Source organism: Protopterus annectens, chromosome 5.part1, assembly GCF_019279795.1.
Source record: "Protopterus annectens isolate FY-2018-M chromosome 5.part1, PAN1.0, whole genome shotgun sequence".
Lineage (NCBI taxonomy): Eukaryota > Metazoa > Chordata > Ceratodontiformes > Protopteridae > Protopterus > Protopterus annectens.
This window is the reverse complement of record NC_056736.1, coordinates 281,330,021-281,357,015: the sequence shown is the minus strand read 5'-3', so window position 1 is coordinate 281,357,015 and position 26,995 is coordinate 281,330,021. Positions and strand designations below refer to the sequence as shown.

The 26,995-nt window shown below is 44.2% G+C and overlaps 1 protein-coding gene across 1 annotated transcript in view; it reads left to right on the top strand.

Moving 5' to 3' along the window:
* DONSON (DNA replication fork stabilization factor DONSON) overlaps positions 1-26,995 on the top strand; it is a 599,115-nt gene that overhangs the window by 32,209 nt on the left and 539,911 nt on the right. The window contains exons 2-3 of the mRNA XM_044072953.1: positions 1,334-1,414; positions 11,633-11,821. Of these exons, the coding sequence (XP_043928888.1) occupies positions 1,334-1,414; positions 11,633-11,821 (270 nt within the window). The remainder of the gene's footprint in view (positions 1-1,333; positions 1,415-11,632; positions 11,822-26,995) is intronic.

The window sequence follows — 26,995 nt, the reverse complement described above, 5'->3', positions numbered from 1 at the left end:
TTTTTTCTCATAAATGAATATCTTATACACTTCTTATAAGACGAATACATCAGAAAGCTGCAAGAGTATACTAAAGCACATTTATGCTGAGCCATCTCTTAATATCTTATACACTTCTTTTGTAATGACTTTTTGGATTTTGGGCATGCACTGCTTGGTCATCCTTGAATATCTGTGTAAAGCAGTACAGCTGTGACCATGGTTATTAAGAGAATTCTTCTTTAGGGCAAGTCACAGAAAGAATCAAGTTATGGACTTTAACTTACTTTGTGATAAACTGTCACAATTCAGGTGATGGTGGTTCACTAATGGCAAGTTAAACATGAGCACAACAGCTGGAGTTCGAAGGTATCTACAGAACTAACAGGAACACAATATAATGTAGAATTTATTAGTTATTACCCTGCTGCAGGAGACATCCTGTTTATCATTCTCCTGCCTTTTCTTGATCCTGAACTGAACGGTGATGTTAAAGTAGTGGATTATTGTGGAAATGTATAAACGAATACAAATGGAAAAAACGGAGAAAAACAATGAACTGGTAACCACAAAAATCTCCTAAAACAGGATTTCCAGTAAAGGTAGTCCCACAAACTCCGTAATCAAGTACCAGCTGATAGCTTTCCTTCAAAACTATTCAGTCCTCAGAAACGACAATGGATAATATATAATATTTTATTTCCACAAACAGACCAACAAGTTCAAGTACAAGAATTAAGCGCTTTCATTTCCAATACAGGAAACTTCATCAGAATAATGAATGTATGTTTTAAGTGCAACTTTTCAAGTGTAGTATTTTAAAGTGAAAATAAGTTGAACCACATTTTTTAATTCATTTTAATTCAGTTTTAACAAAGTGAATGACAAATTGAATAATTAATTGAATTAGATGTGTATAAATATGCAGGCAGAATTACATTCATTATTCTGATGAAGTTTCCTGTATTGGAAATGAAAGCGTTTAATTCTTGTACTTGAACTTGTTGGTCTGTTTGTGGAAATAAAAATAAAAAAAAAATTATAAATTATCCATTGTCGTTTTTGAGGACTGAATAGTTTTGAAGGAAAGCTATCAGCTGGTACTTTATTACAGAGTTTGTGGGACTACCTTTATTGGAAATCCTGTTTTACGGAGATGTTTGTGGTTGTTGTGGAAATTTGTTTGGGTTTGGCAGCTGGGGAAAATATGTTGACTGAACAATCCTGACACATGCAGCATCTGGCTTACCTGTTCCTGCCGATGGAGATCAGTGAAGTAAGATTCATCATTATAGTGATTAGCCATATATATTTTTTTTATTTGACTGCATGTTCTGTTTTCCTTGTACTGCAGGTTAGTGTGGATGACCGTCAAGGATGGGAAGGAGACTTGTTTACAGAGGATTCAGTTTCCTCATCTCAAACGTATATAAAGGTAATATTTCATTTTCTTGTTTTCAGTGTTTTATCCCCTGTTCATGTGTTGTTGGTATAAACTGAAGCATGTGCAAATGATACTCATAGCTCTAGTCTAGGATTGTTAAGTGCAAAATAGTCAGCAATTGGGAGGGGGGAGGTTGAGGAATCGCTTTTAATTTTTGTTACTTTGAAGGGTGGCAACTAATTACAGTTTTACCATTTGGAAATTACTTGACCAAAGTTATGCTTTTATTAAAAGTAGTAAATTTGTTTTTGTGCTGTGAAACTGGGAATTCCATTTATTTAGTACTCGGATTTTTACCTGAAAACCAAACTGCAATTTTGGAATCAAACTCATTTTTATCCCATTGAGCGTATCACATGTATTTATCAGGGTCATGTCAACACTTGTCAGAGTCTGGTGGGCATGTGAGAAGTCGTCCCTTACTGAAGTTGTCCAGTTCTTTTCGTATAGTTTGTGTGGCATACGTGAATAGTACCACTTAATTATGGGTTAATGCAGAATGAGGACACGTCCTGCCATGTGGAGCTAGAAGGCGTCTGCCATTGTACTGGACATCAATACAAGAAAGGGAGCTGGTTGGTGGGACCCAGAAGAAGGCAGCAGTTCTAGCATAGCCATTAATTTTGATCGACTTGGTGCAAGTCAAAGCAGTAGCAAGGTAAACCAAACACTTCCTTGGCCCAGCAACAGTTGATCCCATCCTGTGGGACTCCCCCCAGGAACTTGATACATACACTCCCTCCTGGTATGCCCTTGGTATTCTCCAGGGTCCATTTCCAGTCTGCTACATCTCTATGGGAAATGCCAGGGGGTGTCCTTTCATTTACCCCAACTGACTTCTTTCAAGGAGCAATGACTGCACTCCAAGACTCTACTGGATTGCTGAGTTTCTTTCTCTATAGCAGAGAATGAACCCTTCTGTTTTGTGAAAAAGTCTTCTTTATGCCACCTAAATCCACATTCTTACACTTTCAGTCAGTACCCATAGCTGATGACCAAGATAACAGAAGTTAAGAGAAGGGAGATAGACAGACTGAATGAATTGTGAGCTGTGTCTTATTGTTATTACTTCACCACCGCAGTTCACTGCAGTTCTCCAGTACTTCTGTCAGTGTGCCTGTCTCCAGTCTCCTGATCCCATCTATCTTTACCTTTGAATCACCTGCAAATAGCAATTCGTTCTAACTTGGAGAATACCACAAGCTCTGATTTTAAAGTGCTGATCTTCATGTCACATTTTATTCTTGGCAGTACTGCTGCAGTGCATGCTAAAGATAATGGTCAATTGAGTCTGAGTGAGCATTATCATCATGTGCTAACAAAAACATGCAACCTTTACATCGCTAAACTGAATGGTGTCCGAAGCCTTCCTGCACTTTGACATTCTGTTTTCGAAAATTGACAGTACCCCCCCCCCAAAATGAGTATTGTGATCACCTTGAACATGTTTAACTTGCCACAGTCATTTCTTTCCTTCAATGCATCATTTTTATTAAAGTCAGCATTTGAAGATGTGCAGTTTGTTCTGTTTTAAATTCGCTGTGTTTCTGTTCTGGTTTTTAATTTTCCTTCGATCCTTAAATACAGGGATTGAATGGTCTGCAGTATTTGTCAGGACCTGTAGTGTGCAGCACTTCCCACCAGATATTTTGGGAATGGGATACATGATCATGTGACTGACAAGAAGTGGTACTACAGAACACTGAAAGAACAAACATTGAAAACTAAGTATTTTTTTTATTGATGAAAAGCAAAATGTCAATCCCAGCAGTATCAAAATGCTAGTGATTTTTGCGAGGAGGCAGGCCTCTGCCCACGTTTTCCTTCCTTATGTATATTCACTCCATTGTTGCACACTAACAGTTGTAAGGGATTCCACCACGTTACAGTGGAAATTGTTTTTACTTAAATACAGAGAACACCTGGACCAGTATTTACAGCACAGAACAAATTTACTGAAGCATGGCTATGATTTCTGATAGTTAATTTTCATAACTTACATATCTGATATTGTTAATCCTCGTTCATTCCTTACGCATGGGTATCGGTTCTGAGCTTGGAACCGAGCTGGCCATTTTCCTAGCTCACATCAGCTTCAAACTCTCGAGCTAAGTTCTTACCCACAATCCCCCTCTCCCTGTTACCCCAGATTTCGTTTGCCGGGTTGCCATCCGGTCGTGTCAAGCTACTTCTCTTGAGCTAAGTACAGTCAATTGTTGATTAATTCTTTTACAAATTAGTTTTCTGTCAGAAAAGTTCATATTTTATTGTCTCTTACCCTATCGCATCTTGCGTTCATAATTTCCTCAGGTTTTTCTGTTTTATCCTTACTACTTTTACTGCAAGGTATTCTCTATTTACCATCGTTGGTAATCTTTTTCCCTTTTCTCTCTCATACCTTTGGGTACTGTCTTGTACCATTGTTGGTACTATTCTATTAATTAATTTGCTGTAATGGCAGATAAAAAAGGTAGTCCGGGGTTTAATCGGTGTTCTGATTGTGGACACAGATTGCCTACTTCTGATGCACACTCGTTGTGTGTTTATTGTTTGGGAGCTTCCCATTTATCTGTTGAACCACCCTGTACTATTTCTGAGAATTTTTCTAATAAAACTTTGTTGGAAAGGAAAAACAAGCTGATACTGAAGGGACTTCTAAAATCTCTTTTTTCAGAGACTATTTCTGGGTCGGAGGTCTCAACCCCTCCTAGAGCCCATAAGAAAATGGATGTTTCTTCTAAGGCTAAATCCTTGCCTTTGTCCCCGGCTGGGGACTCTCACCAACCAAAACCTAAAAAGGCTAAATTTATGGCTCCGGTGCTCTCTGTCAGCCCCAGTGCTTTTTGTGCCTAGACCTTCGGCGCCGAGGCCTTCTGTGCCATTAGTGATTTCGGCTCCATCCTCTTCGGCAGGCTTCTATATATTGGCACCGAGGGGCTCCTCGGTTTAGACCATTACCACTGTATCGGCACCGACCATTCAGTCGGCTCAGACCTTAACCGCGTCGGCTCCGAGCCTTCCTCGGAAACGAAGCCTTTATTGTTGACTCCAGTTTTGTCGGTTCCAGCTTCGGCACCGACTCCCACTTTGGCACAGACAACTACTTCGGCACCGATTCCTGTATTGGTGCAGACAGTGACCTCGGCACCGATGACTTCTTTGGTGCAGGCAATCGTAGTCCAGTCTTTCTTGGCACCGTTGTCCTCTGTGCGGTCAGATGAGATGGGCACCGAGTCTGCCTCTTCTGTGGACAGGCCTGTTTCTCCCTCCATCTCCGTGAGGTCCACTAGAAGCCTCTTCGAACATGATGTGTTGCGTCTTGTGGACCAGGTACTCCTGGCCAGAGGTAATCCACCCCTCAGGAACTATCCTTCCTTGGGAGGTGATCACCCATCTCCAAAGACCCCCTTCTTATTCTCCTCCTTCATTGCCTTTGAAGTCCATGGATATAGCACAGTATTCCCCTTCTGTGATTCCCTTTATGGATCTCACTAAGGAACCACATTTGCCTTTGTGGCAGGAAGTTTTGCTACGACCCAAGATGTCAGCTGTGACACGCATAGCTTGCCGCTCCACAGCCGTCCGGGGACTCCGTGTCGGCAGGCTGAGCCACTTAGGGGAGGGGTGACCCCTGCCCTAGACATACACTCCTCTTCAGGTGGACCAGCCTTCCAACTGATGGAGAAGGCTTTCGCTGCGCTGGCGATACCGGACTGTCTATACCTCCGCCCTCCTCTGGTGCACTGGTTCTACAAGTCGCATCTAGCGGACACCGGGTGCAAGGGCCGCAGGACATATTCCCTCAGGAATCCCCTTTTCTGCTGTCTTCTCCAGCTTCTCCTGCTGAGGAGGTCCACAGGAAAAATTCATGTAAGAGGAAGCACATGGACTCCACAGAGGAGTCCCTCACCGAAGACACAGATTTCGATGAGGGGGAAGGATATCCTCGGTCACCCTCTGAGGTATCCTTTGGCGATATCCTCGAAATCCTGAAACAGAGAGGTGACTGGCAGTCCTCTAATCCGACTTTTGAGGAATCTGTGTTCTTACAGGCCTTTCGCACCCGGCCCCCTACCTCCTGGGTTAATCCACCTGCTGATTAACTTGTCCGGCTCATTGTGCAGCGTGCTTGGAAAGCTCCTGATACCATTGAGGCTATTCCCCGGAGGCCATATAAGATCTTGTCCCCTCCTACTTCGGATCCCTATTGGTCCAAAGGTCTTCCTGTGGAAGCTTTGGTGGTGGCGGCCACAACAAAAAAGGATCTGGCAGAAGAAGAAAGCCAGACTGTCCATCTGCCTAACAAAGAGTCCCGGGTCCTGGACATGGTAGAGAAATGCACCTTTGCTTCAGCGACCTTTGCTCTCAGGTCCCTGAATTATATGGCACATTTCACCAGTCTTCAAAGGGATCTTTTTTCTGAGCTCTCTAAAACCTTGGCTGGTGCCATGTCTGATGAGGTCTGTGACAAAGTGGCCTCTCAGCTGGCCACCTTGAATCTATATCTAACTCCTCTATGCGACTGATATCTCACGCATCAGAAGGAGCAGCTAGAGCAGCAGGTTCAGCTGTGGTCTTGAGACGACACGCCTGGATGCGCTTGTGCAACTTCGCAGAACCCTTTAAGTCTTCTTTTCTTAATGTCCCCATTGAGCCCCCCTTGTTGTTTGGGCCCAAAGTTAAAAGCACACTGGCCAGATGTGAACAGGACGGTAAGACCCTTTCTGCCGTAGGTGTCCATTATTCTTCCCCTCAATATGCTTTCTCCTGAAACTAAAAGAGTGAGAAAATATGGTTCAAGAAATCTCAGGGTCCTTTCCGTGACACACAGACCGAGTTTTGCCCCAGAGGCAGAGGGGGAAACTCGCAAGGAAGACGATCCTTTCGGAGCAGAGGGGGACCAGGTAACCAGGGCTCCAGGAATTCTTTCCCTGGTCAATCCTGCCAGCGCTCCTGTAGAGCGGCCCAACTCCCTTCTTCTGTAGGTGATTGGGGGACCTTTTTCCTTGTACCCTTCTGCCTGGCTAACCATCACCACCGATTCTTGGGTACAAAGGATCATAACCAGAGGTTATCATATCCCCTTCGATCTTTGTCCCGTCCCTTCAAAAATCTTCCTGACGTTCCACCCAGTTAAAGGGAAGAAGCAGCACTAGAGATAGAAAAGCTGCTAAGAAAAAGAGTCATCCAAATAGACCCTCCAGACCAGATAGGATCCGGATTCTACTCAAGACTATTTTTGGTGCCAAAGAAAACCGGGGACTGGAGACCAATTTTGGATCTCAGTGTATTGAACAAGTTTGTGAGAGTCCAAAAATTCTGGATGGTCACAATACAGGCTATCCTCCCGCTTTTGGAAAAAGACTATTGGATGTGCTGTATAGATCTTCAAGATGCGTACTACCACATAAAGGTAGACAGGCCATCAAGAAGATTTCTGCGCTTCTGTGTGGGAGACAGTCACTACCAGTTCAGAGTACTGCCCTTCGGACCCTGTACAGCCCCCAGTGTGTTCACAAAGTGCTTGGCAGTTATCACAGCTCACTTGCGACTTGAAGGATTCCAGGTGTTTCCATACCTAGATGACTGGCTCATTTCCGCCCCACCAGACATCTACTGGAAAACGCCCTGGCATACTCTCTCCTCGCTGCTCAAAGGCTAGGCATAACCATAAACTGGTAGAAATCCAGCCTCACCCCATCTCAGTCGACAGAATTCATAGGGGATATCTTGGACACAAAAAACTGCAGAGCTGCAATTCCAGAGCACAGACTTCTAAGGATAAAGCAACAACTAATTCCAATCCTTTCAAAGGAAAAATCCATGGCTAACTCGGTTCTTCAGCTGTTTGGTTCCATGGCAGCCTCCACCATTGTTCCCCTGGCCAAGTTTCACATGAGGCTTCTACAATGGCTACTGCTCACCCAGTGGTATCCTTTTCAGCATCCTCTTACAGCCATGATTCGAGTAACCCACAGGTGCAAACAGGATTTAAATTGGTGGATGGCACACAGTCTCTCACAATGGTCTCGTCCCTTCTCCGCCCAGCAACCCAAGGCCGCCTCCCTGATGGGGTGGGGGGGCTATGTCAGGGACAGACAGTCCAAGGCACTTGGTCCCAACTGGAGGCCCATCTGCATATAAATGTTCTAGAGCTGAGGGCGGTGCTTCTGGCGTTGCAAGCATTCCATCCCCTGCTGCCATCTGGGACAATTGCGATTCAATCAGACAACATGGTGGTGGTCTGGTACATCAACAAGCAAGGTGGAACCAAATCTTACCCCCTTTGTCGAGAGGCCATGAGGATATGGCAATGGGCGATGGCTACCAACCGTTTTCTTCTAGCAACGCACATTCCCGGGAATTCCAACGTGATAGCAGACAGACTCAGCAGGTGCATTCTTCAACCTCATGAGTGGTCCCTGAATCCCTTGGTAGCGGTGGAGATCTTCCGCCGCTGGGGCCGTCCTTGCTGGGACCTCTTTGCATCCCCAACCAACTACAAATGCAGCAACTACTTCGCCCTGATTCCCCCTTTGGAACAGTCACCCAGGGACGCTGTAGTCCACGATTGGCCCTCGGGTCTTCTCTACGTATTTCCACCCTTTCCCTTCAACCCGCAGTTTCTGAAGAAAGCCCGCCGGTTGAAGAGCAAGGTGATCCTCATAGCACCATATTGGCCTCGACAGATTTGGTTCCCCTTCCTTTGGCCTTACCTACTAGATCGACCATAGATTCTCCATCCAACCCCGGAGTTGATCTCACACCCACAGACCCTGGTTCATCCCAACCTGAACAGCCCAAAGCTAACGGCTTGGCTACTCCAATTCCCTTGATTGCCAAGCAGAATGATCTCTCTCTACCAGTATGTGATATTCTCATTGCTTCTCATAAGTCTTCCACTAGAATTACTTATCTGAGCAAGTGGAAAAGATTTACCTGTTGTCTGAAAGATAAACAAGTAGACCCCTTTTCAGCACCAGTGTCGATAATACTAGACTATCTGGCCGACCTGTTTCAATCGGGTCTGCCGGCCTCTACCATTAGAGTTCATTTGGCTGCAATTTCTAATTTTCATGAGGGTGTCCAAGATTCCTCTCTTATGTCCCATAAATTGTGCAAGACCTTCATAAAAGGTGTGAATCATCTGAAGCCACCTTTTAGAGAACCTATTCAACCATGGGATTTATCATTAGCTCTACAAGCTCTGACAATGGCACCTTTCGAACCAGCCTCTTCTTGCGACCTCAAGTATTTGTCATGGAAAAACCTTGTTTTTGGTCGCTATTACTTCTGTCAGACGTATTTCTGAACTTCAAGCTTTGTGTATCAAGAGTCCATACTTGATTTTTCATAGAGATAGTGTGTCTCTGAGAACTAATCCGTCATTTCTGCCTAAAGTGATCTCTGAAGTGTCCATTAATCAAGGCATTGAATTGCCAGTTTTCTTTCCCAATCATTCAAACAGAGGAGAGTATTGCTTACATACCCTAGATATACACAGGCAAATCCATTTTTACTTAAACAGGACTAAACCCTTTCGTAAATCTGACCAGTTATTTTTGGCCTTTTCTGGACCTAGATTAGATCTACGGTTGCTAAGGTCACATTAGCTAGATGGCTGAAGGACTGTGTGACCTTTATTTACACACAACATAATATTGCGTTGCCTACTACCATGAAAGCTCATTCAACAAGGTCAGTGGCAACTTTTGCTGCCTTCCATGCCAGTGCTTCTTTACATGACATCTGTGCAGCTGCAACTTGGGCTATGCCTCATACCTTCATCAGTCATTACAAATTGGATTTGGCCTCCAGGGCAAGAGCATCTTTCGGTTCTTTGGTGCTCAGGAATGTCCTTCCTTGAGAGCCTCCCAGGAATAGAGGTAGCTGGGGACTCTGTCCCATGCGTAAGTGCTCGTTCAGTCATTACGACCCTCCCTCCTTCCCCCTCCTGTGGTTTCTAGTGGATCTCACCATCCGGTTCTCTTAGGTTATTTGACCAGAGGTAGCCTCTACCTTCTTTAACTTGCAAACTCAATCTGAGGTAACAGGGAGAGGGGGATTGTGGTTAAGAGTTTAGCTGGAGAGTTTGAAGCTGACGCGAGCTTGGAAAATGACCGGCTCGGTTCCGAGCTCGGAACCGATACCCATGCATAATGACTGAACGAGGATCAACAATACAGATGGAACGTTATGGTAAGACATAACTTCTTTTTCTGTCCTGTCCACATTTCAGATCTTGTTATGCACCTTACATGGGTCATTTTTGGAAGTCTGCAAAACATGTGTAGATAGTTTTGCCAAATTCCCATGAGCCCTACCTTATTGCAGCAAGGCAAAGAGAAGATTGTGCTCCATGGCTAGGAGGATTCTGTATTGCTCTTCCTAAATCATTGTCTTGACTTTTGAGGAAAGTGTCCTTTCTAGCATCTTAGAATACACTTTACCAGTGTGTATTGTGATACCCATGTAATTGAAACGAGCCCTGTTGTCCCCCCTTTGGCCTCATTTTGCCAGTCCAGAGGCACTATCCCAACTTCTTATGCCACATTGAATGATGTGTCATGGTTAACACTTTTTCTGTACAGTGCCAAATGTCTTCAGCATGTCTGTTCAGAGTTTGCCTTCTGTTTATAGCACTGCCTTCTCAGAGAAAGGCATACCTACCTGGTATGGGAGATGCACAAAAATTCTTTCCACCTTTCTACAATGTCTCCAGTCCAAGATGTTTCTCCACCCTTGCTAAAAACAAACTTCATTCTGGTAACTGAGTGTGTCTGTTGTATCCTTAAGTTTTAAACATCTTTCTGCTTATGTAGCCTGTGTGACCAAATGGAAGATATTAGTATTTCCTTTGTAGGAGGGTGGGGTGGGGGGATGGGGATCGGTCAGTTTTTGGTCTCAGTTGTATTCCTGGACTAACTTTCCTTTCGGTTTGGTAATTAGTTACTGCACAGTCAATTTTCATTTTAGATAATTTCCAGCTTCCATGATTGAGTGGATGGCCAGTCCTGGGTGTGGTTAAGGCTTGCTTAAGGCTTTCTTTAGGGGTATCCTCTTCTTGTGACCTCTGATTAGAAAACTTGCTTTTCCTTGGTTCATTTTTCCTTGAAGACAAGGTTAAACTTCTCCTAGAAGGGTTATTGACACTCTAAATGCTGTCTCTGGATTTTTTTTGTTTCTGTAAAGGCATGGTTGCATTTTATACTAATCTGTCTTTTGTTCTAAGAGTTGCTACTACATCTAATATGAATTGGTACATTCATTTACTAGTGTTTCTTTCCCAAACTGCTGGTTTTCATACACAATTGAGGTATTATACCAAACAGTTGATAGCCTTTAGGAAGGATAGTTATTTGCCTCTTTTTTTTTTTTTTTTTTTTTGATGGATGAAAAAGGTAGGATTGTCGTCATTTGGTGTCTTTCTATATGGTTATCTGACCTCAAAGTGCTTTTTACTCTGAGAAGTATGGCAAGGAGATTAATTCCTAAAGTTCATTCTGTAAGAGAGGTTTCCATGTCCAAATGCCATGTCTGATAACAGATTTCTGAACAAGATTTGAGTACTTGGTGTGTTTAACATAGGTTTTCCAGACAGTCCATCAGTGAAATTTGTCTGCTTTTATAGATATTGTAAACTTTGGTATGTGCTAGTTATGTTTGGAAAGACTCAGGGTTGTAATGGAATGTTTGCAAAAGTTGAGAGGGACTTTAGTGTTGTAGATATCCTCATGCATTGTGATGCTTTCTTTCTTGTTTATTTATTTTTTTTTGAAAGATTGTGTTGTGTATATCTCTCTCATCAGGTCACATGTATGCTCAGCTATCTGTATGTTGTTGTTGTTTGTCTTTCGTCTTTTCCCGGTTAGGGGTCGCCACAGCGGAACTCCAGTCCACTAATGATTGGCAGTAGATCTTCACGAACGCTGAGGTGCCAGCTCGACGTCCAACCTTTAACAAAGGAATGCCCTTACGCATGTCTTTTGAATGGAACCCAATCTCGAGGAGGACATACAGACTCCACACAGAAGGCACTCCCTGCACTGCAGCCGAGAATCGAACGGGAGAACCTCTTGCTGTGAGAAAGTACTAATTCAGCTGCATGTTGCTGTTTTATACCATTTAATTTAGAAGAGCACATTTTAAACATTGATGTATAACTGACTTTAAAAACGGTCTTTACATTGTGTGTTTTTACCATTGCAGAGTGTGTGTAAACCATCCACTGAATATGAATCATGCAACTTTCCCATTGATTGGAGCTTGAAAACACGTTTACTTTTCACCTCATTGTATCCATTTACTTGGACAGATCACCTGAAAGCCCAGGAGGAAGCTTTGGGTATTGTTCAACACTGCAGAGCTAGAGAGATATCTCTGCCTCAAACCATACAGGTAACAAGTCTTATTTTAACTCTCAAAGTGCCCTGCTGTATAGTGCAAAATAAATCGGTCCAGGTATTTTGTATTATTTCAGTGTGTTTTTTTTAATTCCAACAACTTTACCCTTTTTTGAAAACAAAAGCAGCTTGCTCTGTGGTAACCTGTTCCACGGCAATGTGTCGATATTTTTAAAAGCTTGTGTTATAAAGCTGACTTTTGTATCCCTTTGATTAGAATTTTGTAATCTGCATTATTCATTGTTATCAGATGCTAGTACCTGACATAGTTATATCTGTTTTCCAAATTAATTTTATCATACCCTCAAATACTGCTATATTTTATGTACACACTTCCATCCAGTCATTCAGTACTTTAAGAAATACTTTCTTTCTTTTTTTTTTAACTAATCCTTCAGAGAATTATAGCATTCATTCCGGGAACAGAATCAGTATTAATCATTTTAATATGTCATATTACTCTTGTATAGTAATACTTCTTCTAATATTTCCTTCCCAAAGTTGCTTTATTTCCCATTCAATTTCCACTTCTTTTTTCTTACTATCCAAAATGATGTAAAATAACTCATTACTACATTCAGAATTTCTATTTGTGTATATTTTCATTACCTTCATTATCATTATTTTAATTACATTTTCGTTGTCTGTTACGCATTTTGCCAGAAAAAGAGAGATATCTTCCCATTTCAGGTAATACTGCTGTTTATATAATCAAGCCTCAATTTTTTTATTTGTTTTTTTCTTACAATTCTTTCTCCCAGAATCAGTATATCATATTATCCAATAATATAGCCCCACTTCTTAACACTTGTGCACGGTCTTCCTTTTGTACTGTTCTTAGAGTTCTTTCTACCCCCACATATACATTGTTACACTTTTCCTTGTGTTCCTGTTGCCATTCAGTCCACGATTTATAGAAATCTCTCATTGTTATGCAGTATTTGTAATTGATATATTTCTTCTTCAAATAACTTCCCTCTTTCTTCCTTCCTGTATTACTTCTACATTAAACACCCCCCCTTGTTACAGTCAAACCAAAATGGAACATTTTTTTAAATATATTTTGCATTCCATCTTGTAATTTTGCAATGTATGCCTTTTTCTCTACACTGCTGACATTGTCTTTGATATTCTTTTAATTGAGTGCTCCCACAAAAGTAATAAGCTTTTGGCTGTTTTCAGTACTATAACATAACCCTATCGCTTGCAACAAAAACAATACTTAATAAATATTGAACTTTCATTTCTATTATCTTTTGTCTTTATAACATTTTTAACCTCTATGTATGTTTTCAGAAACCGTTCAGCATTTTTTTCCCATTATTTCATCATATCAAAACTGAATATTAACTTTTTATATTATTGCAGTCTCTGCCTTGCAAACCATAAAGTTATCCCATGGCTACTTGTTTTTCTTAAGTACTACATTCCAAGTCTCAGAAGTCCATCACAAAGTGTCTTTCTTCCCTACTGAATAAAAGATCTCGCATTACTTATCCCATTGGGCTTTAAAATGACTATTCTGTCCGAGAAATATCTATAGGACCATACCTTATTGTTTTCTCCACAGGTGTTGGCAGTCTCTTCATGAAATGTTTGATCTGATGTTCTTAATCTTCATTCATTCCTTACTGATGGGTGCTGGTTCCGTCGTCGGAACAGAGTCGGCCTTGTAACAAGCAAGAGTTTTTTGGCTGGCACGAGCTTGTTACAAGGCCAGCTCAGTTCCGAGTATGGAACCGGCACCCATCAATAATGAATGAATGAAGATGAACAACACAGATGGAATGTTATGTTAAGAACATAACTTCTTTTTTTTCTTCTTTTCCTTTTATATCCAGCAACCTCTGCATATGTGCTTGCTTGGTTTGCTGAATGCAGACCTTCCACCTGCTCCTGTTGCCTTCCACTATCATTATCCTGCTGTTATTCATCATCTGTAAAATTCTCAGCAGCCTCACCCTGTGACAGAGCAGTATTGTCTCCTGAATTACAATTTTGAAATAATTCCACAAAACAATTATCCAGCCCCCTTGGCTAAATTTTAGTAACTTTAACCACCACTTTCTATTGTGCAAATATTTCTTTTTTCAGGAACAGTTCGGCAGCACTGCGTACCACATACGACTCTTCCACTGCACCTTCAACATTCTCCATTATGCCAGCATCCATATTAATAACCAAATTCAATATTTCTCTGTCGCTCAATGTTAGTGACGTTCCCAGTTCATTCATCTTGCTTTCCTTCCTCACAGTCTTGACACTGGAAAGTAGGAAGCCAGCACAACGAATAGGGTTTCTTTATTTAAGTTCTGCAATAATCCATCTCATGAGTAAAACTTTATACTGTTTTGTTCTATTTCCTTTGACATTAATAATTTGTGTATCATTTAAAATAACATCTATAAATTTTAATCTTTACCTTTTTTTACCCCCACTTCCTTTTCCATGACCAGTATTTTATTCTAAGAATTTTGCTGCATCCGATATCTTAAGTAATAGTGCTCTAGATCTTGCTTGTAAAATCCGAAAAGATGTTTTTGTTTAAAAAAAGCACAGTCTGAACAGCTTCCATAATTTACTTAACTCGTGTATCTTGCTATTATTTTCCCATTCGTTTGTAGTTTCAAATGTTTTCCCAAGTATCTTTATTAATAAAATAAAACCTTGATTTCTTAATCATGTCTCCAAAACTTTTACCTTTGTCCTTGTTAATACTTAATCCTACATAACTCAACCACTCCTCCACTATTCTAGCCACCTCTAGCACATATCCTATATTATATATTGGCTATAAAAATAATGTGTGCATATGTCATCAATAATAGCATTTCTGTTTCCCCTTTATATCTGTATTTTCCATTCTCTAATCCCTTATTTATAATTCCTGCCACTGCATTCACTATTGATGCAAAAATCAGGCTACTCATTGGACAGCCTTGTCTCATCCCTTTGTACCTTTATTCCCTCACTCAGCCATTAACAGTAACACTTAGCACATTGTTCCCATAAGATGTTTTTCAAATCCTTTTTTGTCTGTTGCATGTACTTTTAGACGTGCCCCATAATTGTTTTCATTTAGTGTTGTTATATGCCTTGTCTACGTCACATCCTATAATACTTGCATCTTCACCTTCTTCCTTAATATTCTACGCCACTTCTTTAATACAAGCACTACTTTAACTTGCCTATCTTTGATTCCATAAATCCCTTCTGTCCAGATTTTGGCCAGTATTTTCTCATGTCTTGCCTGCATTGTTCTCATTTTTATTTTATAATCCACATTCATTAACATGATTTGCCTCTGGTCTGTCCAAATAAATTTTATCACCCCTTTACATATTCTTTCTGTAAAGCCTTCCTTTCATTCATTTATTATCCTATATATCGTCTGGTCCTGGTACTGAATTTTCATTAACTTTAAGTATCGCCTCTACCAACTCTTTTGATAAATTTTAATGTTAAGTTGTCTATCTCGCCTTCATTCTTGCTGGTTGGGTTTGGAGCCGATCCTTGGCTCCGACTCGGCCATCTACTAAAGCTCGAGAGCTATTTACTGGCTCGAGGCCTCCCCATATCTCACAATGCTTGGCGCTAGATACCCAGATCTCATTTGCCACTTCAGCTACGAGGTTGCGATTTTACTGGCTCAGGTCGTATTATTCCTTTTTTTTGTATTATTAGCTAAAAATTTACCTTGTATTTTTAGTATATTTAGATAGTCTTCCCTTTTAGTGTAGTTAGACTGTGTATCCCCTAGTTTATCCCACCTAGGAAACTCGTTTTTTGTTAGAGAGTTTCTACCCCCCCCCTTGTTTCTTCTCTTTAGTGGCTAACCCCACCCCTTTGGTACTTAATAGGAGTAGTGTTTAGCCTTGTAGTATTTGTATATTTTTATTAAGAATAGTTGTTGTTGTTAAGTGTGGTGATAGTTTTTTGTAGTTATTATTGTTAGCTTAACTAGTGTGGGTGTGTGAGTGTTTCTGTGTAACTTGTTTAAGCACTAGTTTAATTTTTCTCTCTTTAGTATCCCCTTGCCAGTTTGTCCAAGGATACTAAAGTTTCAGGCTTCAAGAAGTGTGACTCGTGCTGTCAGAAGATGTCTCTGACAGACAGTCACACTTCTTGTGTGTATTGTTTGGGTTCCCTACACCTGCAGGACTCCTGCTTGGTCTGTCACGCCTTCAGCCCGAGAGTCCTGCAGGAGCGTAGGAACAAGCTTATTTTGAGAGGCTTACTTAAGCCAGAGGGATCCCCGGCGAAGCCGCAGTCGGGGAAATCCTCAAAGCCCTCCAATCCGTCGGCTCCCAGTTCGGAGCTGTCGCCGTGCGGAGCATCTTCCTCCTTTTCGGTTCCGGCTGGAGCCGACATCTCTAGACGTCAGTCTGCTCCGACTTTAGTGTCGGAACCATCTTTGGGCTGAAAACGTTCTAGGTCCTCTTCCCTAGAATCGGTTCGTTTGGCTCCGAAGTCACCATTGCTTCAGTCTGAACGAAGCCATAGGTCCCACTCCTCTCGGTCCTCCAGGCTGTCTGATCATGACTTGGAGAGGGTGGTCAGTAGACTCAAATCGCAGGCCCTGGCCCAAATGTTTACCAGCCCTTCTCAACAGACTGTAGCTGTCCTGGTGTCTTCAGCAATTCCTCCTCCGACTCCCCCTTTGCGTTCGGAGCCGGAGCTGGTTGGGGCTCGAATCTTGGAAACGGAGCCGATACCACACCTTTCGGCTCCTTCGTCGGCTCTGATCTCTTTATTGGTTCCTTCCTTGGAGGGATCTGGGTGCCGGGACTCCCTCGTCGGCTCCGAGGGGGCGAGTGGCATCGGACCCTTGTCCGACCCCGTTCTCCCTCTCGGGGCTTCGGCGCAGGTGAGCTCGGCCCCGACATCGGCCTCGGAGCCGTCCCTCTCGGTGCCGGGAGGGGTTCATGTCTCTTCGGAGCGGGGACCTTCTGCTCTCCCTGATAGGGGCACCTTCAAGGTCATGAGGAGCGTGCTGAATCCTGAGTCGGCTCCTCGATCAGCCCCTTCGGCTCCTCCCCCCATGGTGCCTGCATCGGTATCTGCCCACCCTCCTGACCCCAAGCGTGGAGAACAGACGCTCCAGGTCGCCCCATTGGGTGTATCTTCCTCTTCCGAGGCCTCCCCTGATCTTTCAGAGGAGCCCCCTCGGAAGAGAAAATGTAAGAGGAAACATGTCGACTCCCCCGAGTCAGTCACATCTGATACCGACTTGGAGGATTCGGAAGGGTCCCCAATATCCCGTCTGAGGATATCTCTTTTTCAGACATTCTAGAGATCCTTAAGCAGAGGGGGAACTGGACTGTCCTTATCCCTTCCGAGGATGAGTCGGTGTACCTGGACGCGTTTGGTTCTCGCCCTTCCACCTCCTGGGTGTCTCCACCCTTCGACCCGCTCATGGAAGTAGTGACTCGAAGGGCATGGTCGGCCCCGGACACACTGGAACCAACTCCCCATAGGCCCACTGAGTTCATTACAGCCCCACCCAACAAGCAATTTTTGACAAAAGGTGTCCCCGTTGAAGCCATGGTGGTGGCAGCAGCCACGAAGGAGGAGTTGGCTGACCCTTCGGTGCCTGTCCATCCACCTAATAAAGAGTCTAGGACAATGGACAGGTATGAGAAGCGGATGTTTTCCTCACCGACTTTTTCCATGCGGTCGCTGAATTATCTGTGCCACTTCACCCGCCTTCAAAGGGATCTTCTCAAGGAACTGGGTGATACCCTTCAGGATCCATCAGCTGCGGGGGCTCAAGATAAGATTAACTCCCAGCTGGTGACCCTTAACTCAATTGTCAACTCCTCCATGCGGCTCATTTCTTATGCAGCCGATGGGGCGAGTAGGGCCGCAGGTACAGGCGTGGCTTTGAGAAGACATGCCTGGATGCGGTTATGTAACTTTGCTGACCCCTTTAAGGCGTCCTTCACCAGTACCCCCTTTGATGATTCGGCTCTGTTTGGACCACAGGTGAGGGATACCCTTAACAGGTGTGAGCAGGAAGGCAAGACTCTCTCTGCCGTGGGAGTCCATTTTTCTACTCCCTCTAGACCATACCCTAAAGGTCAGAAGAGTGGGAAAATGTGTTTTCGGAAACCCCAGGGAGTCATGCCTGACACACGTGGCGAGTTTCCCTCCAGGGGCAGGGGAGGGAACACTAATAGATGCAGCCCGAGGGGCAGAAGGAGTCCGCAAAATCAGGGTAGCAGAGAATCTTTCTCTGACAAACACTTTCAGCACCCCTGAGGGGCTGCCCGACTGTCCACCTTCGGAGGCAGTCTGGGGAAGATTGTCACTGTACCCGGAAGCCTGGCAACTCCTCACACAAGACAAATGGGTACGGTCCATCATATCCGAGGGTTACAAAATCCCCTTTGTCCACACCCCTGTACAGACAACCAAGTCCCTTCCAGATGTTCCACCCGGTGTAAGGGAACAAGCAGTGCCAGAAATTTCAAAACTGCTAGAAAAAAGGGCCATCCAGCCAGTCCCAGCAGAACCGCAAGGATCCGGAATTTACTCCAAGTTCTTTTTGGTACCAAAAAAGACAGGGACTGGAGACCCATTTTGGATCTCAGCAGGTTAAACAGATCTCTTCAAAGAACAAAGTTCCGGATGGTCACACTTCAGTCTATTCTACCCTTTTTGGGTCAGGACAATTGGATGTGCTCCATAGACCTTCAGGATGCGTACTACCATATCAAAATGGACAAGGTGCTCCAGAAGGTTTCTCCGCTTCCGGCTGGGAGCCAGTCACTATCAATTCAAAGCCCTGCCCTTTGGTTTCACCACAGCCCCCAGGGTTTTCACCAAATGCATGGCAGTGGTTACGGCTCACCTGAGACGGCGAGGATTCCAGGTGTTTCCATATCTAGACGACTGGCTCCTTACTGCTTCCACCAGGCATCAGCTACTGCGAGCCAGGGATTATACCATCCAAACTTGCTCCGAGCTAGGTATCTCAATAAATTTCGAAAAATCTGCATTGTCGCCTTGTCAGTCTTTAACCTTTATAGGCGCAAGATTAAATACAAAAGATCTGTCCGCAAAACTACCTCTAGACAGAGTGTCAGACATTCGCTAGCATGTGCAGGTCTTACTACAGTGCAAGAGGATTCAGGCCAGATTTGTACTAAAAACGTTGGGTCTCATGGTAGCAGCAATCATACTAGTTCCCCTGGCTCGTTTTCGCATGCGGATTCTTCAGTGGATGCTTTTTACCCAATGGTCCTTTCAGCAACTGCCGATGTCTCTCAAGATAAAAATCACTCAATCATGCAAAGACCACCTGGCATGGTGGATGGTCTCCCCTCTAGTACTCCAGGGCAGACCATTTGTCCTTCCTCCTCCTGTTGCCACAGTGACCACGGATGCGTCCCTGATCGGGTGGGGGGGGGCATTTTCAGGGCAGGACTGTCCAGGGCACTTGGCAACCTCTAGAGTACCACCTGCACATAAATGTCTTGGAGATGAGAGCGGTGCTTTTAGCGTTGCAAGCTCTTCAGGACTCTCTACCCACCGGGACTGTTGCAATTCAAACAGACAATATGTCTGTAGTGTGGTACATCAACAAGCAGGGCGGAACAAAGTCCTATCCCTTATGTCGAGAAGCACTCAGACTCTGGCAGTGGGCGATCTCCTCTCAACGGTTTCTGATAGCAATGCACATCCCTGGGAAGTCCAACGTCATAGCTTACAGGCTAAGCAGAGCTATTCTCATGCCTCACGAGTGGTCTCTCAATCAGTCAGTAGTGGACAAAATTTTCCGCAGATGGGGTCAACCTTGCTGCGACCTTTTCGCAACTCCTCTCAACAGCAAGTGCGACGATTTCTTCACTCTCTTCCCCCTTCCCGGCCACTCCCCCAGAGACGCTCTAGTTCACATTTGGCCCCGGGGTCTTCTGTGTGCATTCCCACCTTTTCCCCTAATTCCCAAACTAATTCAGAAGGCGACTGCATTGGGATCGAGGATGATCCTCATTGCCCCTTACTGGCCTCGACAAATTTGGTTCCCTTTCCTGCATTGTCACCTGCTGGAGCAGCCTTGGAATCTGGACCCAGTGCCAGACCTCTTGGTCCATCAGTCGGGTGGGCTGCACCGATCCCTTCAGTATCTCAACCTCAGGGCTTGGTTGCTCCACTTCCAACCTTAGCCAGGCTTCCACATATTTCTCGGCCGGTGCGTGAAATCATCCTTTCTTCACACAAATCTACCACCAGGAAGACTTATGCTAGTAAGTGGAAACGTTTCTCTTTCTGGGCAGAGGCTAGGAATATAGATCCCTTTACAGCCCCTGTCCATCACGTTCTAGATTTTTTAGCAGAACTTTTTCAAGCTGGCTCCTCGTCTGCCACCATTAGGGTCCAATTAGCTGCTATTGCAAATTTCCACGCTGGCCTGTCAGAAACCAGCATCATGTCCCACAAACTTTGCAAGGCCTTTCTTAAAGGGACTATTTTGCTTAGGCCCCCGGTCAGAGATCCCCTGCCTCCGTGGGATTTAAACTTGATTTTAGCTTCCTTGATTCTTCCATCTTTTGAACCTGCGGCTTCCTGTTCCTTAAAATTACTCTCCTGGAAGACTCTCTTTTTAGTAGCCATTACCTCAGCTAGGAGACTCTCGGAACTTCAAGCCCTCTGTATTCGTCCTCCTTACCTTATGTTTCATAAGGATAGAGTTTCACTAAGGACTAATCCTAAGATGTTCATCGTGCATACAGCTGCAGTCATAACAGATGGGTTATCCTGCCGTCAGGCGGGTCCTCAGTCGGCCGAATTCCAAAGTCTAGGTCCGGCGTCGGTTGTCGTCGCTTCCTCCCTGACGTCAGTGCGGCAGGGGTATAAAAGAGGCAGCCGACGCCATTTTCTTCAGTCTTTCTTGTCGCGTGGTGCCCGAAGCAGAAGCAGTTCACAAGTGCCGGTTGGCCAGCTCCTGAGATTTACGAAAGCATTTCAGCCGAAGTCTTCTTGAAAGCTAAGTACCCCGTTGGGGAAACATTTCTTGCCTCAGACCGATGTCAGACAAAGTTAATAATTGCATTTCATGTGGGGAGCAAATACCGCATAAGGATTTCCACTCTTACTGTATACCTTGCTTAGGCCCAGACCACGACGTCTCGGCCTGCCGTTTTTGTGCTAGATTCAACAAACGCACTATTAAGCGTCGGGCGGAGTTCGTCCTTCACTTTTTTGGCAAAAAATTGAATTATATTATGTCGTCGGATACTCCGACTCCAGTTTTGAGCAAAAAACGTAAAGATAAGGACTGGCATACGAGGTCCGCACCACCTACTGATACCACGCTAAGGTCGACTACCGGTTCTCCGGTACTCAGCGAGGTGCCTACGCAGCCCCTGAGTACCGATGACAATGCATTACCAGTGTCTGCAGTACCCGAGGTCGCAGGCTCCTCGGCTCCCATTCCTACTACAGATACCGACGCCACTCCTGGCGGGGAAACTCAGAATTTAGACAGGCCTGCCATTTCTCAAGGGATCTTCAGGCCTTCCTCCTTCTCTATTAAAGCCTTCACTAAATCTAAAACAGCCATGAAAACCAAAAAACAGGTTCCTCAGACACCCGCTCAAGGCACCATGCCTAAAAAACAGATGCTTAAAATGGCTGAGGATTTGATTACTCTTATCAGGGGGTTCTCAACCCCCCTCTGACAAAAGGCCCAGATTAGAGGAAGACTACCCTTCCTCAGATCAAGCTTCTATTACCTCAGAACTATCTGAGGACCAGAATTGTGCCTATTCTCCATTCGAAGACTCTTATGCAGAGGAGTCTATCCCCTTGGTCCCCCCTCTCCCGAGGACTTCTCTTTTGGGGAAACCCTGCATACATTGAGGGAACACTTTTACTGGGAAGGCCAAGATTACTCAGATTCCAAGAAAAGGCTCAGGGAATTTCTTCTGCTCCCCCAGCATAGGCTTCTGGCTATCCCTCCTGTTTTAGATATATTGGATGATGTGTACACAGAAGCCGGCCTTAATCCTGATTCTTTGCCTCCAGCTCCTGTTAAACCAGACAGGTATTACCGAGTTCCTGATTCTCACCAGTTCCTATATAAAAGCCATACTGCTGACCCAGAAACTATTTCACAGGGTCCCAAGGGAATTAAGGCCTCTACTGCTAAAAACCCATTACCTTCAGAGAGAGATTCCAGATCTTTAGAAAGGTGGGGGAAAAAGGTGTACACCTCGGCCACTTTAACCATGAGGGCATTAAACTGTCAGTTCCATATGTTAAAGTATCAACAGTTTTTGATATCTCAGCTGAAAAGCAAAATGACACAACCAGAACAACCAGATTTAAAAGAGTTGCAAGATTTGTTGCATGGTGCAGAGCAAGTGGGTAAACATACCTTGCAGTGTGGTTTTGATGCTTTAGAGGCCTCATGTAGAGCTGCTGTTACGGGGTCTGTTATACGTAGGCATGCTTGGCTCAAAGAGCAAACCTTACCAGGTCATGTCAAAGCTAAATTATTAGATGCACCTCTTCAAAAAGATGTATTGTTTGGTGTTAAAGCAGAGGAGGTGCTAAAGAAAATGGAGGAAAAAGCGAAATCAATGCAAACAGTTAAAGATTTCTTGCAGGTACAGCCTCCACGTTTCAGCAGAAACTGGCCTTCAAAAAATTGGTCCTTTCCAGCCACGGACAGACCTCAAAGGGGCAGATACAGCCATCCAAGGGGTAGAGGGCAACCTCAAGGATCTTTCAGAGCCAGGCAGTGGCAAGCACCAACCCCAAGAGGTGGAGAAGATTGATCACAGTCTTTTAGAAAACAGACACAATGACTTCCCCCTACACCTGCCAAGCAAAGCTTTAATGGCAGCACCTTTGGGCGGAAAACTGACATTATTCTCAAAAAATTGGCATATTGTTACAAAAGACAAATGGATTCTGGACATTATAGACAGAGGCTACAGGTTCCACTTTCACACCCTTCCAAAAATGAGAGGCATGCCAAACCTGCCACAAAATCAAAGGGCAGAGGCACAAAAACAAATTTCAGCTCTCATGGACATGAAAGCAATTCAAGAGGTACCCGCAAAAGAACAAGTTCAAGGGTTTTATTCCAGACTATTCCTGGTACCAAGGAAAGACAAAGATTGGAGACCTATCTTAGACCTATCCATCCTAAACACATATCTACAGGTGCCAAAATTCAAGATGCTCACATTACAGCAGCTTCTTCCCATGCTGGGCAAGGAGTCTTGGCTGGTAACATTGGACCTCAAGGAGGCATACCTGCATGCCCCTATCAGACAAGATTGCAGAAGATACCTCAGATTTCTTGCAGGTTCAACCCATTACCAATTCTCTGCATTGCCCTTTGGCTTATCTACTGCGCCCAGAGTGTTTACGAAATGCCTGGCATCAGTAATCGCCTTCAGCAGACTACAAGGGCTACAAATCTACCCATATCTGGGCGACTGCCTGATCCAAGCAGACAGCAAGGACATACTACTGCAGCACCTGGCGTTTGTAATAAAACTGTTGAACTTCCTGGGATACACAGTCCACAAAAAGAAATCAAAACTAATACCCTCTCAACAAATAATTTTCCTGGGTGCCAACTTGGATACAACCACCCAGATGGCCTACCTCACGCCAGACAAGCAAGGGCAACTGTCTCAATACTTCAGAAAAATGGCAACTTACACCAGGCTAACTGCAAGGAAAGTCCTGCAGGCTCTGGGATTCATGGCATCTTGCATCCTACTTATCCCATGTGCAAAGCTGCATATGAGGAGACTTCAATGGTACCTAAAAAACCTATGGTCTCAACACAGCCACAGCTTGGAAGCAATTATACCACTCATTCCATGCCTTCAAAAGGAATTTATGTGGTGTGCTCAAGCTTGCCAAATAAACACAGGTCTTCCTTTCTGTGTACCTCAAGCAACTCAAATCATCACAACAGATGCCTCAGACTACGCATGGGGAGCACTCATGACAAATCAGTGCATTCAGGGAAAATGGGCACGGAAAGAGAAGCTCCTTCACATCAACCAAAAGGAAATGCTAGCCGTGCAAAAGGCTATTATGATCTTCAAAGACCTACTGCATCCAGGCCAGCTATTGATAAGGACAGACAACACCACAGTGATGTGGTACATAAACAAACAGGGGAGAACTCATTCATACCCCCTGTGCAGGCAAGCCATGACCCTATGGAACACAGCACTGGAATTGAAAATTCAACTACAGGCACAATTCCTGCCAGGGAAGGAAAACACACTGGCAGACAACATAAGCAGAAATATGACAGATCCATACGAATGGAAGTTGCATCCTCAAATTTTCACAAAGATAACTCGGGCATGGGGACAGCCAGACATAGATCTCTTTGCTACCCACAGAAATTGCCAGTTGAAAAAATTTTGTTCAAGGACCTATCATCCACAGGCCTGGAAAGTGGATGCACTTTCCTTCAATTGGGCAACATTGACAGTCTATGCCTTCCCGCCTCTTCCTCTGCTGCCCAAAGTTCTATTAAAAGCCAGAGCAGAGAGGCCGAAAATGATTCTTATTGCTCCAGACTGGCCAAGGCAACACTGGTATCTGCTTGTGAAGAGCCTGACACATTCCCCACCATGGATCCTACCTCTAGTCCCTCTTCTGTTGTCCCAGCACAACTACAAAACTCTTCACAGCCATCTCAAAACTCTAAATCTAGCTGCATGGAGAATTCCTTGATTTCCCAACAGTTTCTCCTCTCCAAGGAGGTGCAGGATGTCATCTTGGAGGCCAGAAGACCTTCTACTAGAAAGGCCTACTCTGCCAAATGGAAACGATTTTGTGTCTGGAATCAAAAGAAGGGACAGAATACTTGGGTAATAAATATACTTCAAATTTTACAGTACCTAGCTGAGATGTTAAACAATGGACTTTCCTTCTCCTCCATCAAGATCCACGCTTCAGCCATTTCTGCACAATACAACACAGATCCTCCTTTATTCTCTCATCCTCTCTTAAGGCAGTTCCTCAGAGGGGCAAAGAATATAAAACCCCCAAGGAAACTACCAGTCCCTGCTTGGGACCTCAACTTCGTATTGGAAAAGCTGACCCTTCCTCCCTTCGAGCCAGCTTCTTCATCAGAGTTACAGTACTTGTCATGGAAAACAGCCTTTCTTCTGGCTATCACCTCAGCTCACAGGGTTTCTGAGCTACAGGCCCTCATGGCTGTGCAACCATTCATCATTTTCCATCAGGACAGAGTTTCCTTCCGAACCAACCCCACCTTTATGCCAAAGGTAGTATCCAGTGTAGCTTTGAATCAGACTATCCACTTACCTACCTTTTATCCTAATCCACAAAACAAAGGGGAAAGACTACTACATTCCTTGGACATTCACAGACAACTTCGTTATTATTTGGACAGGACAAAGCCATTCAGGAAATCTGAGAAACTCTTTGTGTCCTATGCTGCAGGTGCTCAAGGAAAGGCTATTTCCAAACAGACAATTTCAAAATGGATAGCCCACTGCATACACTTTTGTTACTCATTTCATGGAAAAACTGTGTCTGCATGCATCAGATCCCACTCCACCAGAGCCACAGCTACCTCTGCAGCCTTCCTCAGGGGGGTCCCTACCAAGGATATTTTGGAAGCAGCCACCTGGAGTTCAGTGCACACTTTCTCCAAGCACTATCACCTCCCACTATACTCTAAATCTAGAGTGGGCTTTACCACAGCAGTCCTGCAGGGCATCCTAGCCCCTCCTAGTTCCACTTAGTGCCTACCACCCTTACTTAGCTTTGGGATTCTACCCATCTGTTATAACTGCAGCTGTATGCACGATGAACATAGTACAGTTTTGTACCTACCATAAATGTAGATGTTCGAGTGCTCATACAGCTGCAATCCAGGTTTCCCTCCCTCCAACCCCTGTTAGGACAGGCCTTATGACAAACCCTTTTCATATAACCTTTTGGGGTACTCTTTTATGGTGTATTTGCTTGCAACTACTGTTTTTGATTTATCAACATTGCATTTTTGCATAACATTATGTTTGCCTTCCTTCTGGGGGCACCTGACATCTGGGGCAAGAAAAACTGAAGAAAATGGCATTGGCTGCCTCTTTTATACCCCTGCCGCACTGACGTCAGGGAGGAAGCGACTACAACCGACGCCGGACCTAGACTTTGGAATTCGACCGACCGAGGACCCGCCTGACGGCAGGATAACCCATCTGTTATGACTGCAGCTGTATGAGCACTCGAACATCTACATTTATGGTAGGTACAAAACTGTACTTTTCTGCCCAAGATAACTTCCGAAACAAACCTGAATCAGGCTAGTGATCTACCTGTCTTTTTTCCTAACTATTCGAACAAAGCTGAACAAAAATTACCCCAATTGGACGTTCATAGGCAATTACGTTTTTATTTGGATGGGACTAAGCAAACAAGAAAATCAGACCAACTCTTCCTGTCCTATGCTGAGGGCAAACGGGGACTGCCAGTTTCTAAAGTAACCTTATCCAGGTGGTTGTCCTCTATTATTACTTTGATTTATCGACATAAAGAACTCCCTACTAAACCTAAAGGTCATTCCACCAGAGCGTTAGCTACTTCGGTAGCTTCTCAAGCAAGACTACCAATGGAATCTATTTGTGCTGCAGCCACATGGACCACTCCTCATACTTTCATTTCACATTATAAGTTGGATATGGCCTCTAGGAGTAGAGCTGATTTTGGTTCCACTGTGCTCAAGAGTCTGTTCCGATGAGCCACCCAGGACTAAGGTACTAGGGAAGCTGTCCCAACCAGCAAGAATGAAGGCGAGATAGACAACTTAACATTAAGAAGTTATGGGTTTACTATTGAAAATGCGAACGGCACTTGGGCGACAGTCGGATAGTCGAACGTATAAGGTCGTAAACACGGATGTTGAAGACATAATCAATCTAGGAGCGGTTTAACATGGGTCGAGGTAGGGAAGATGTTTGTAGTAGGGAATAATACTGAACACCTACCTCGACCCATGTTAAAACCGTTCCTAGATTGATTATTTTGTCTTCGACATCCTTGTTTACGACCTTATACGTTCGACTATTCGACTGTCGCCCAAGTGCCGTTCGCATTTTCAATAGTAAACCGAAGTTATGTACCTACCATAACGTTCCATGTTAGTTGTCTTCTT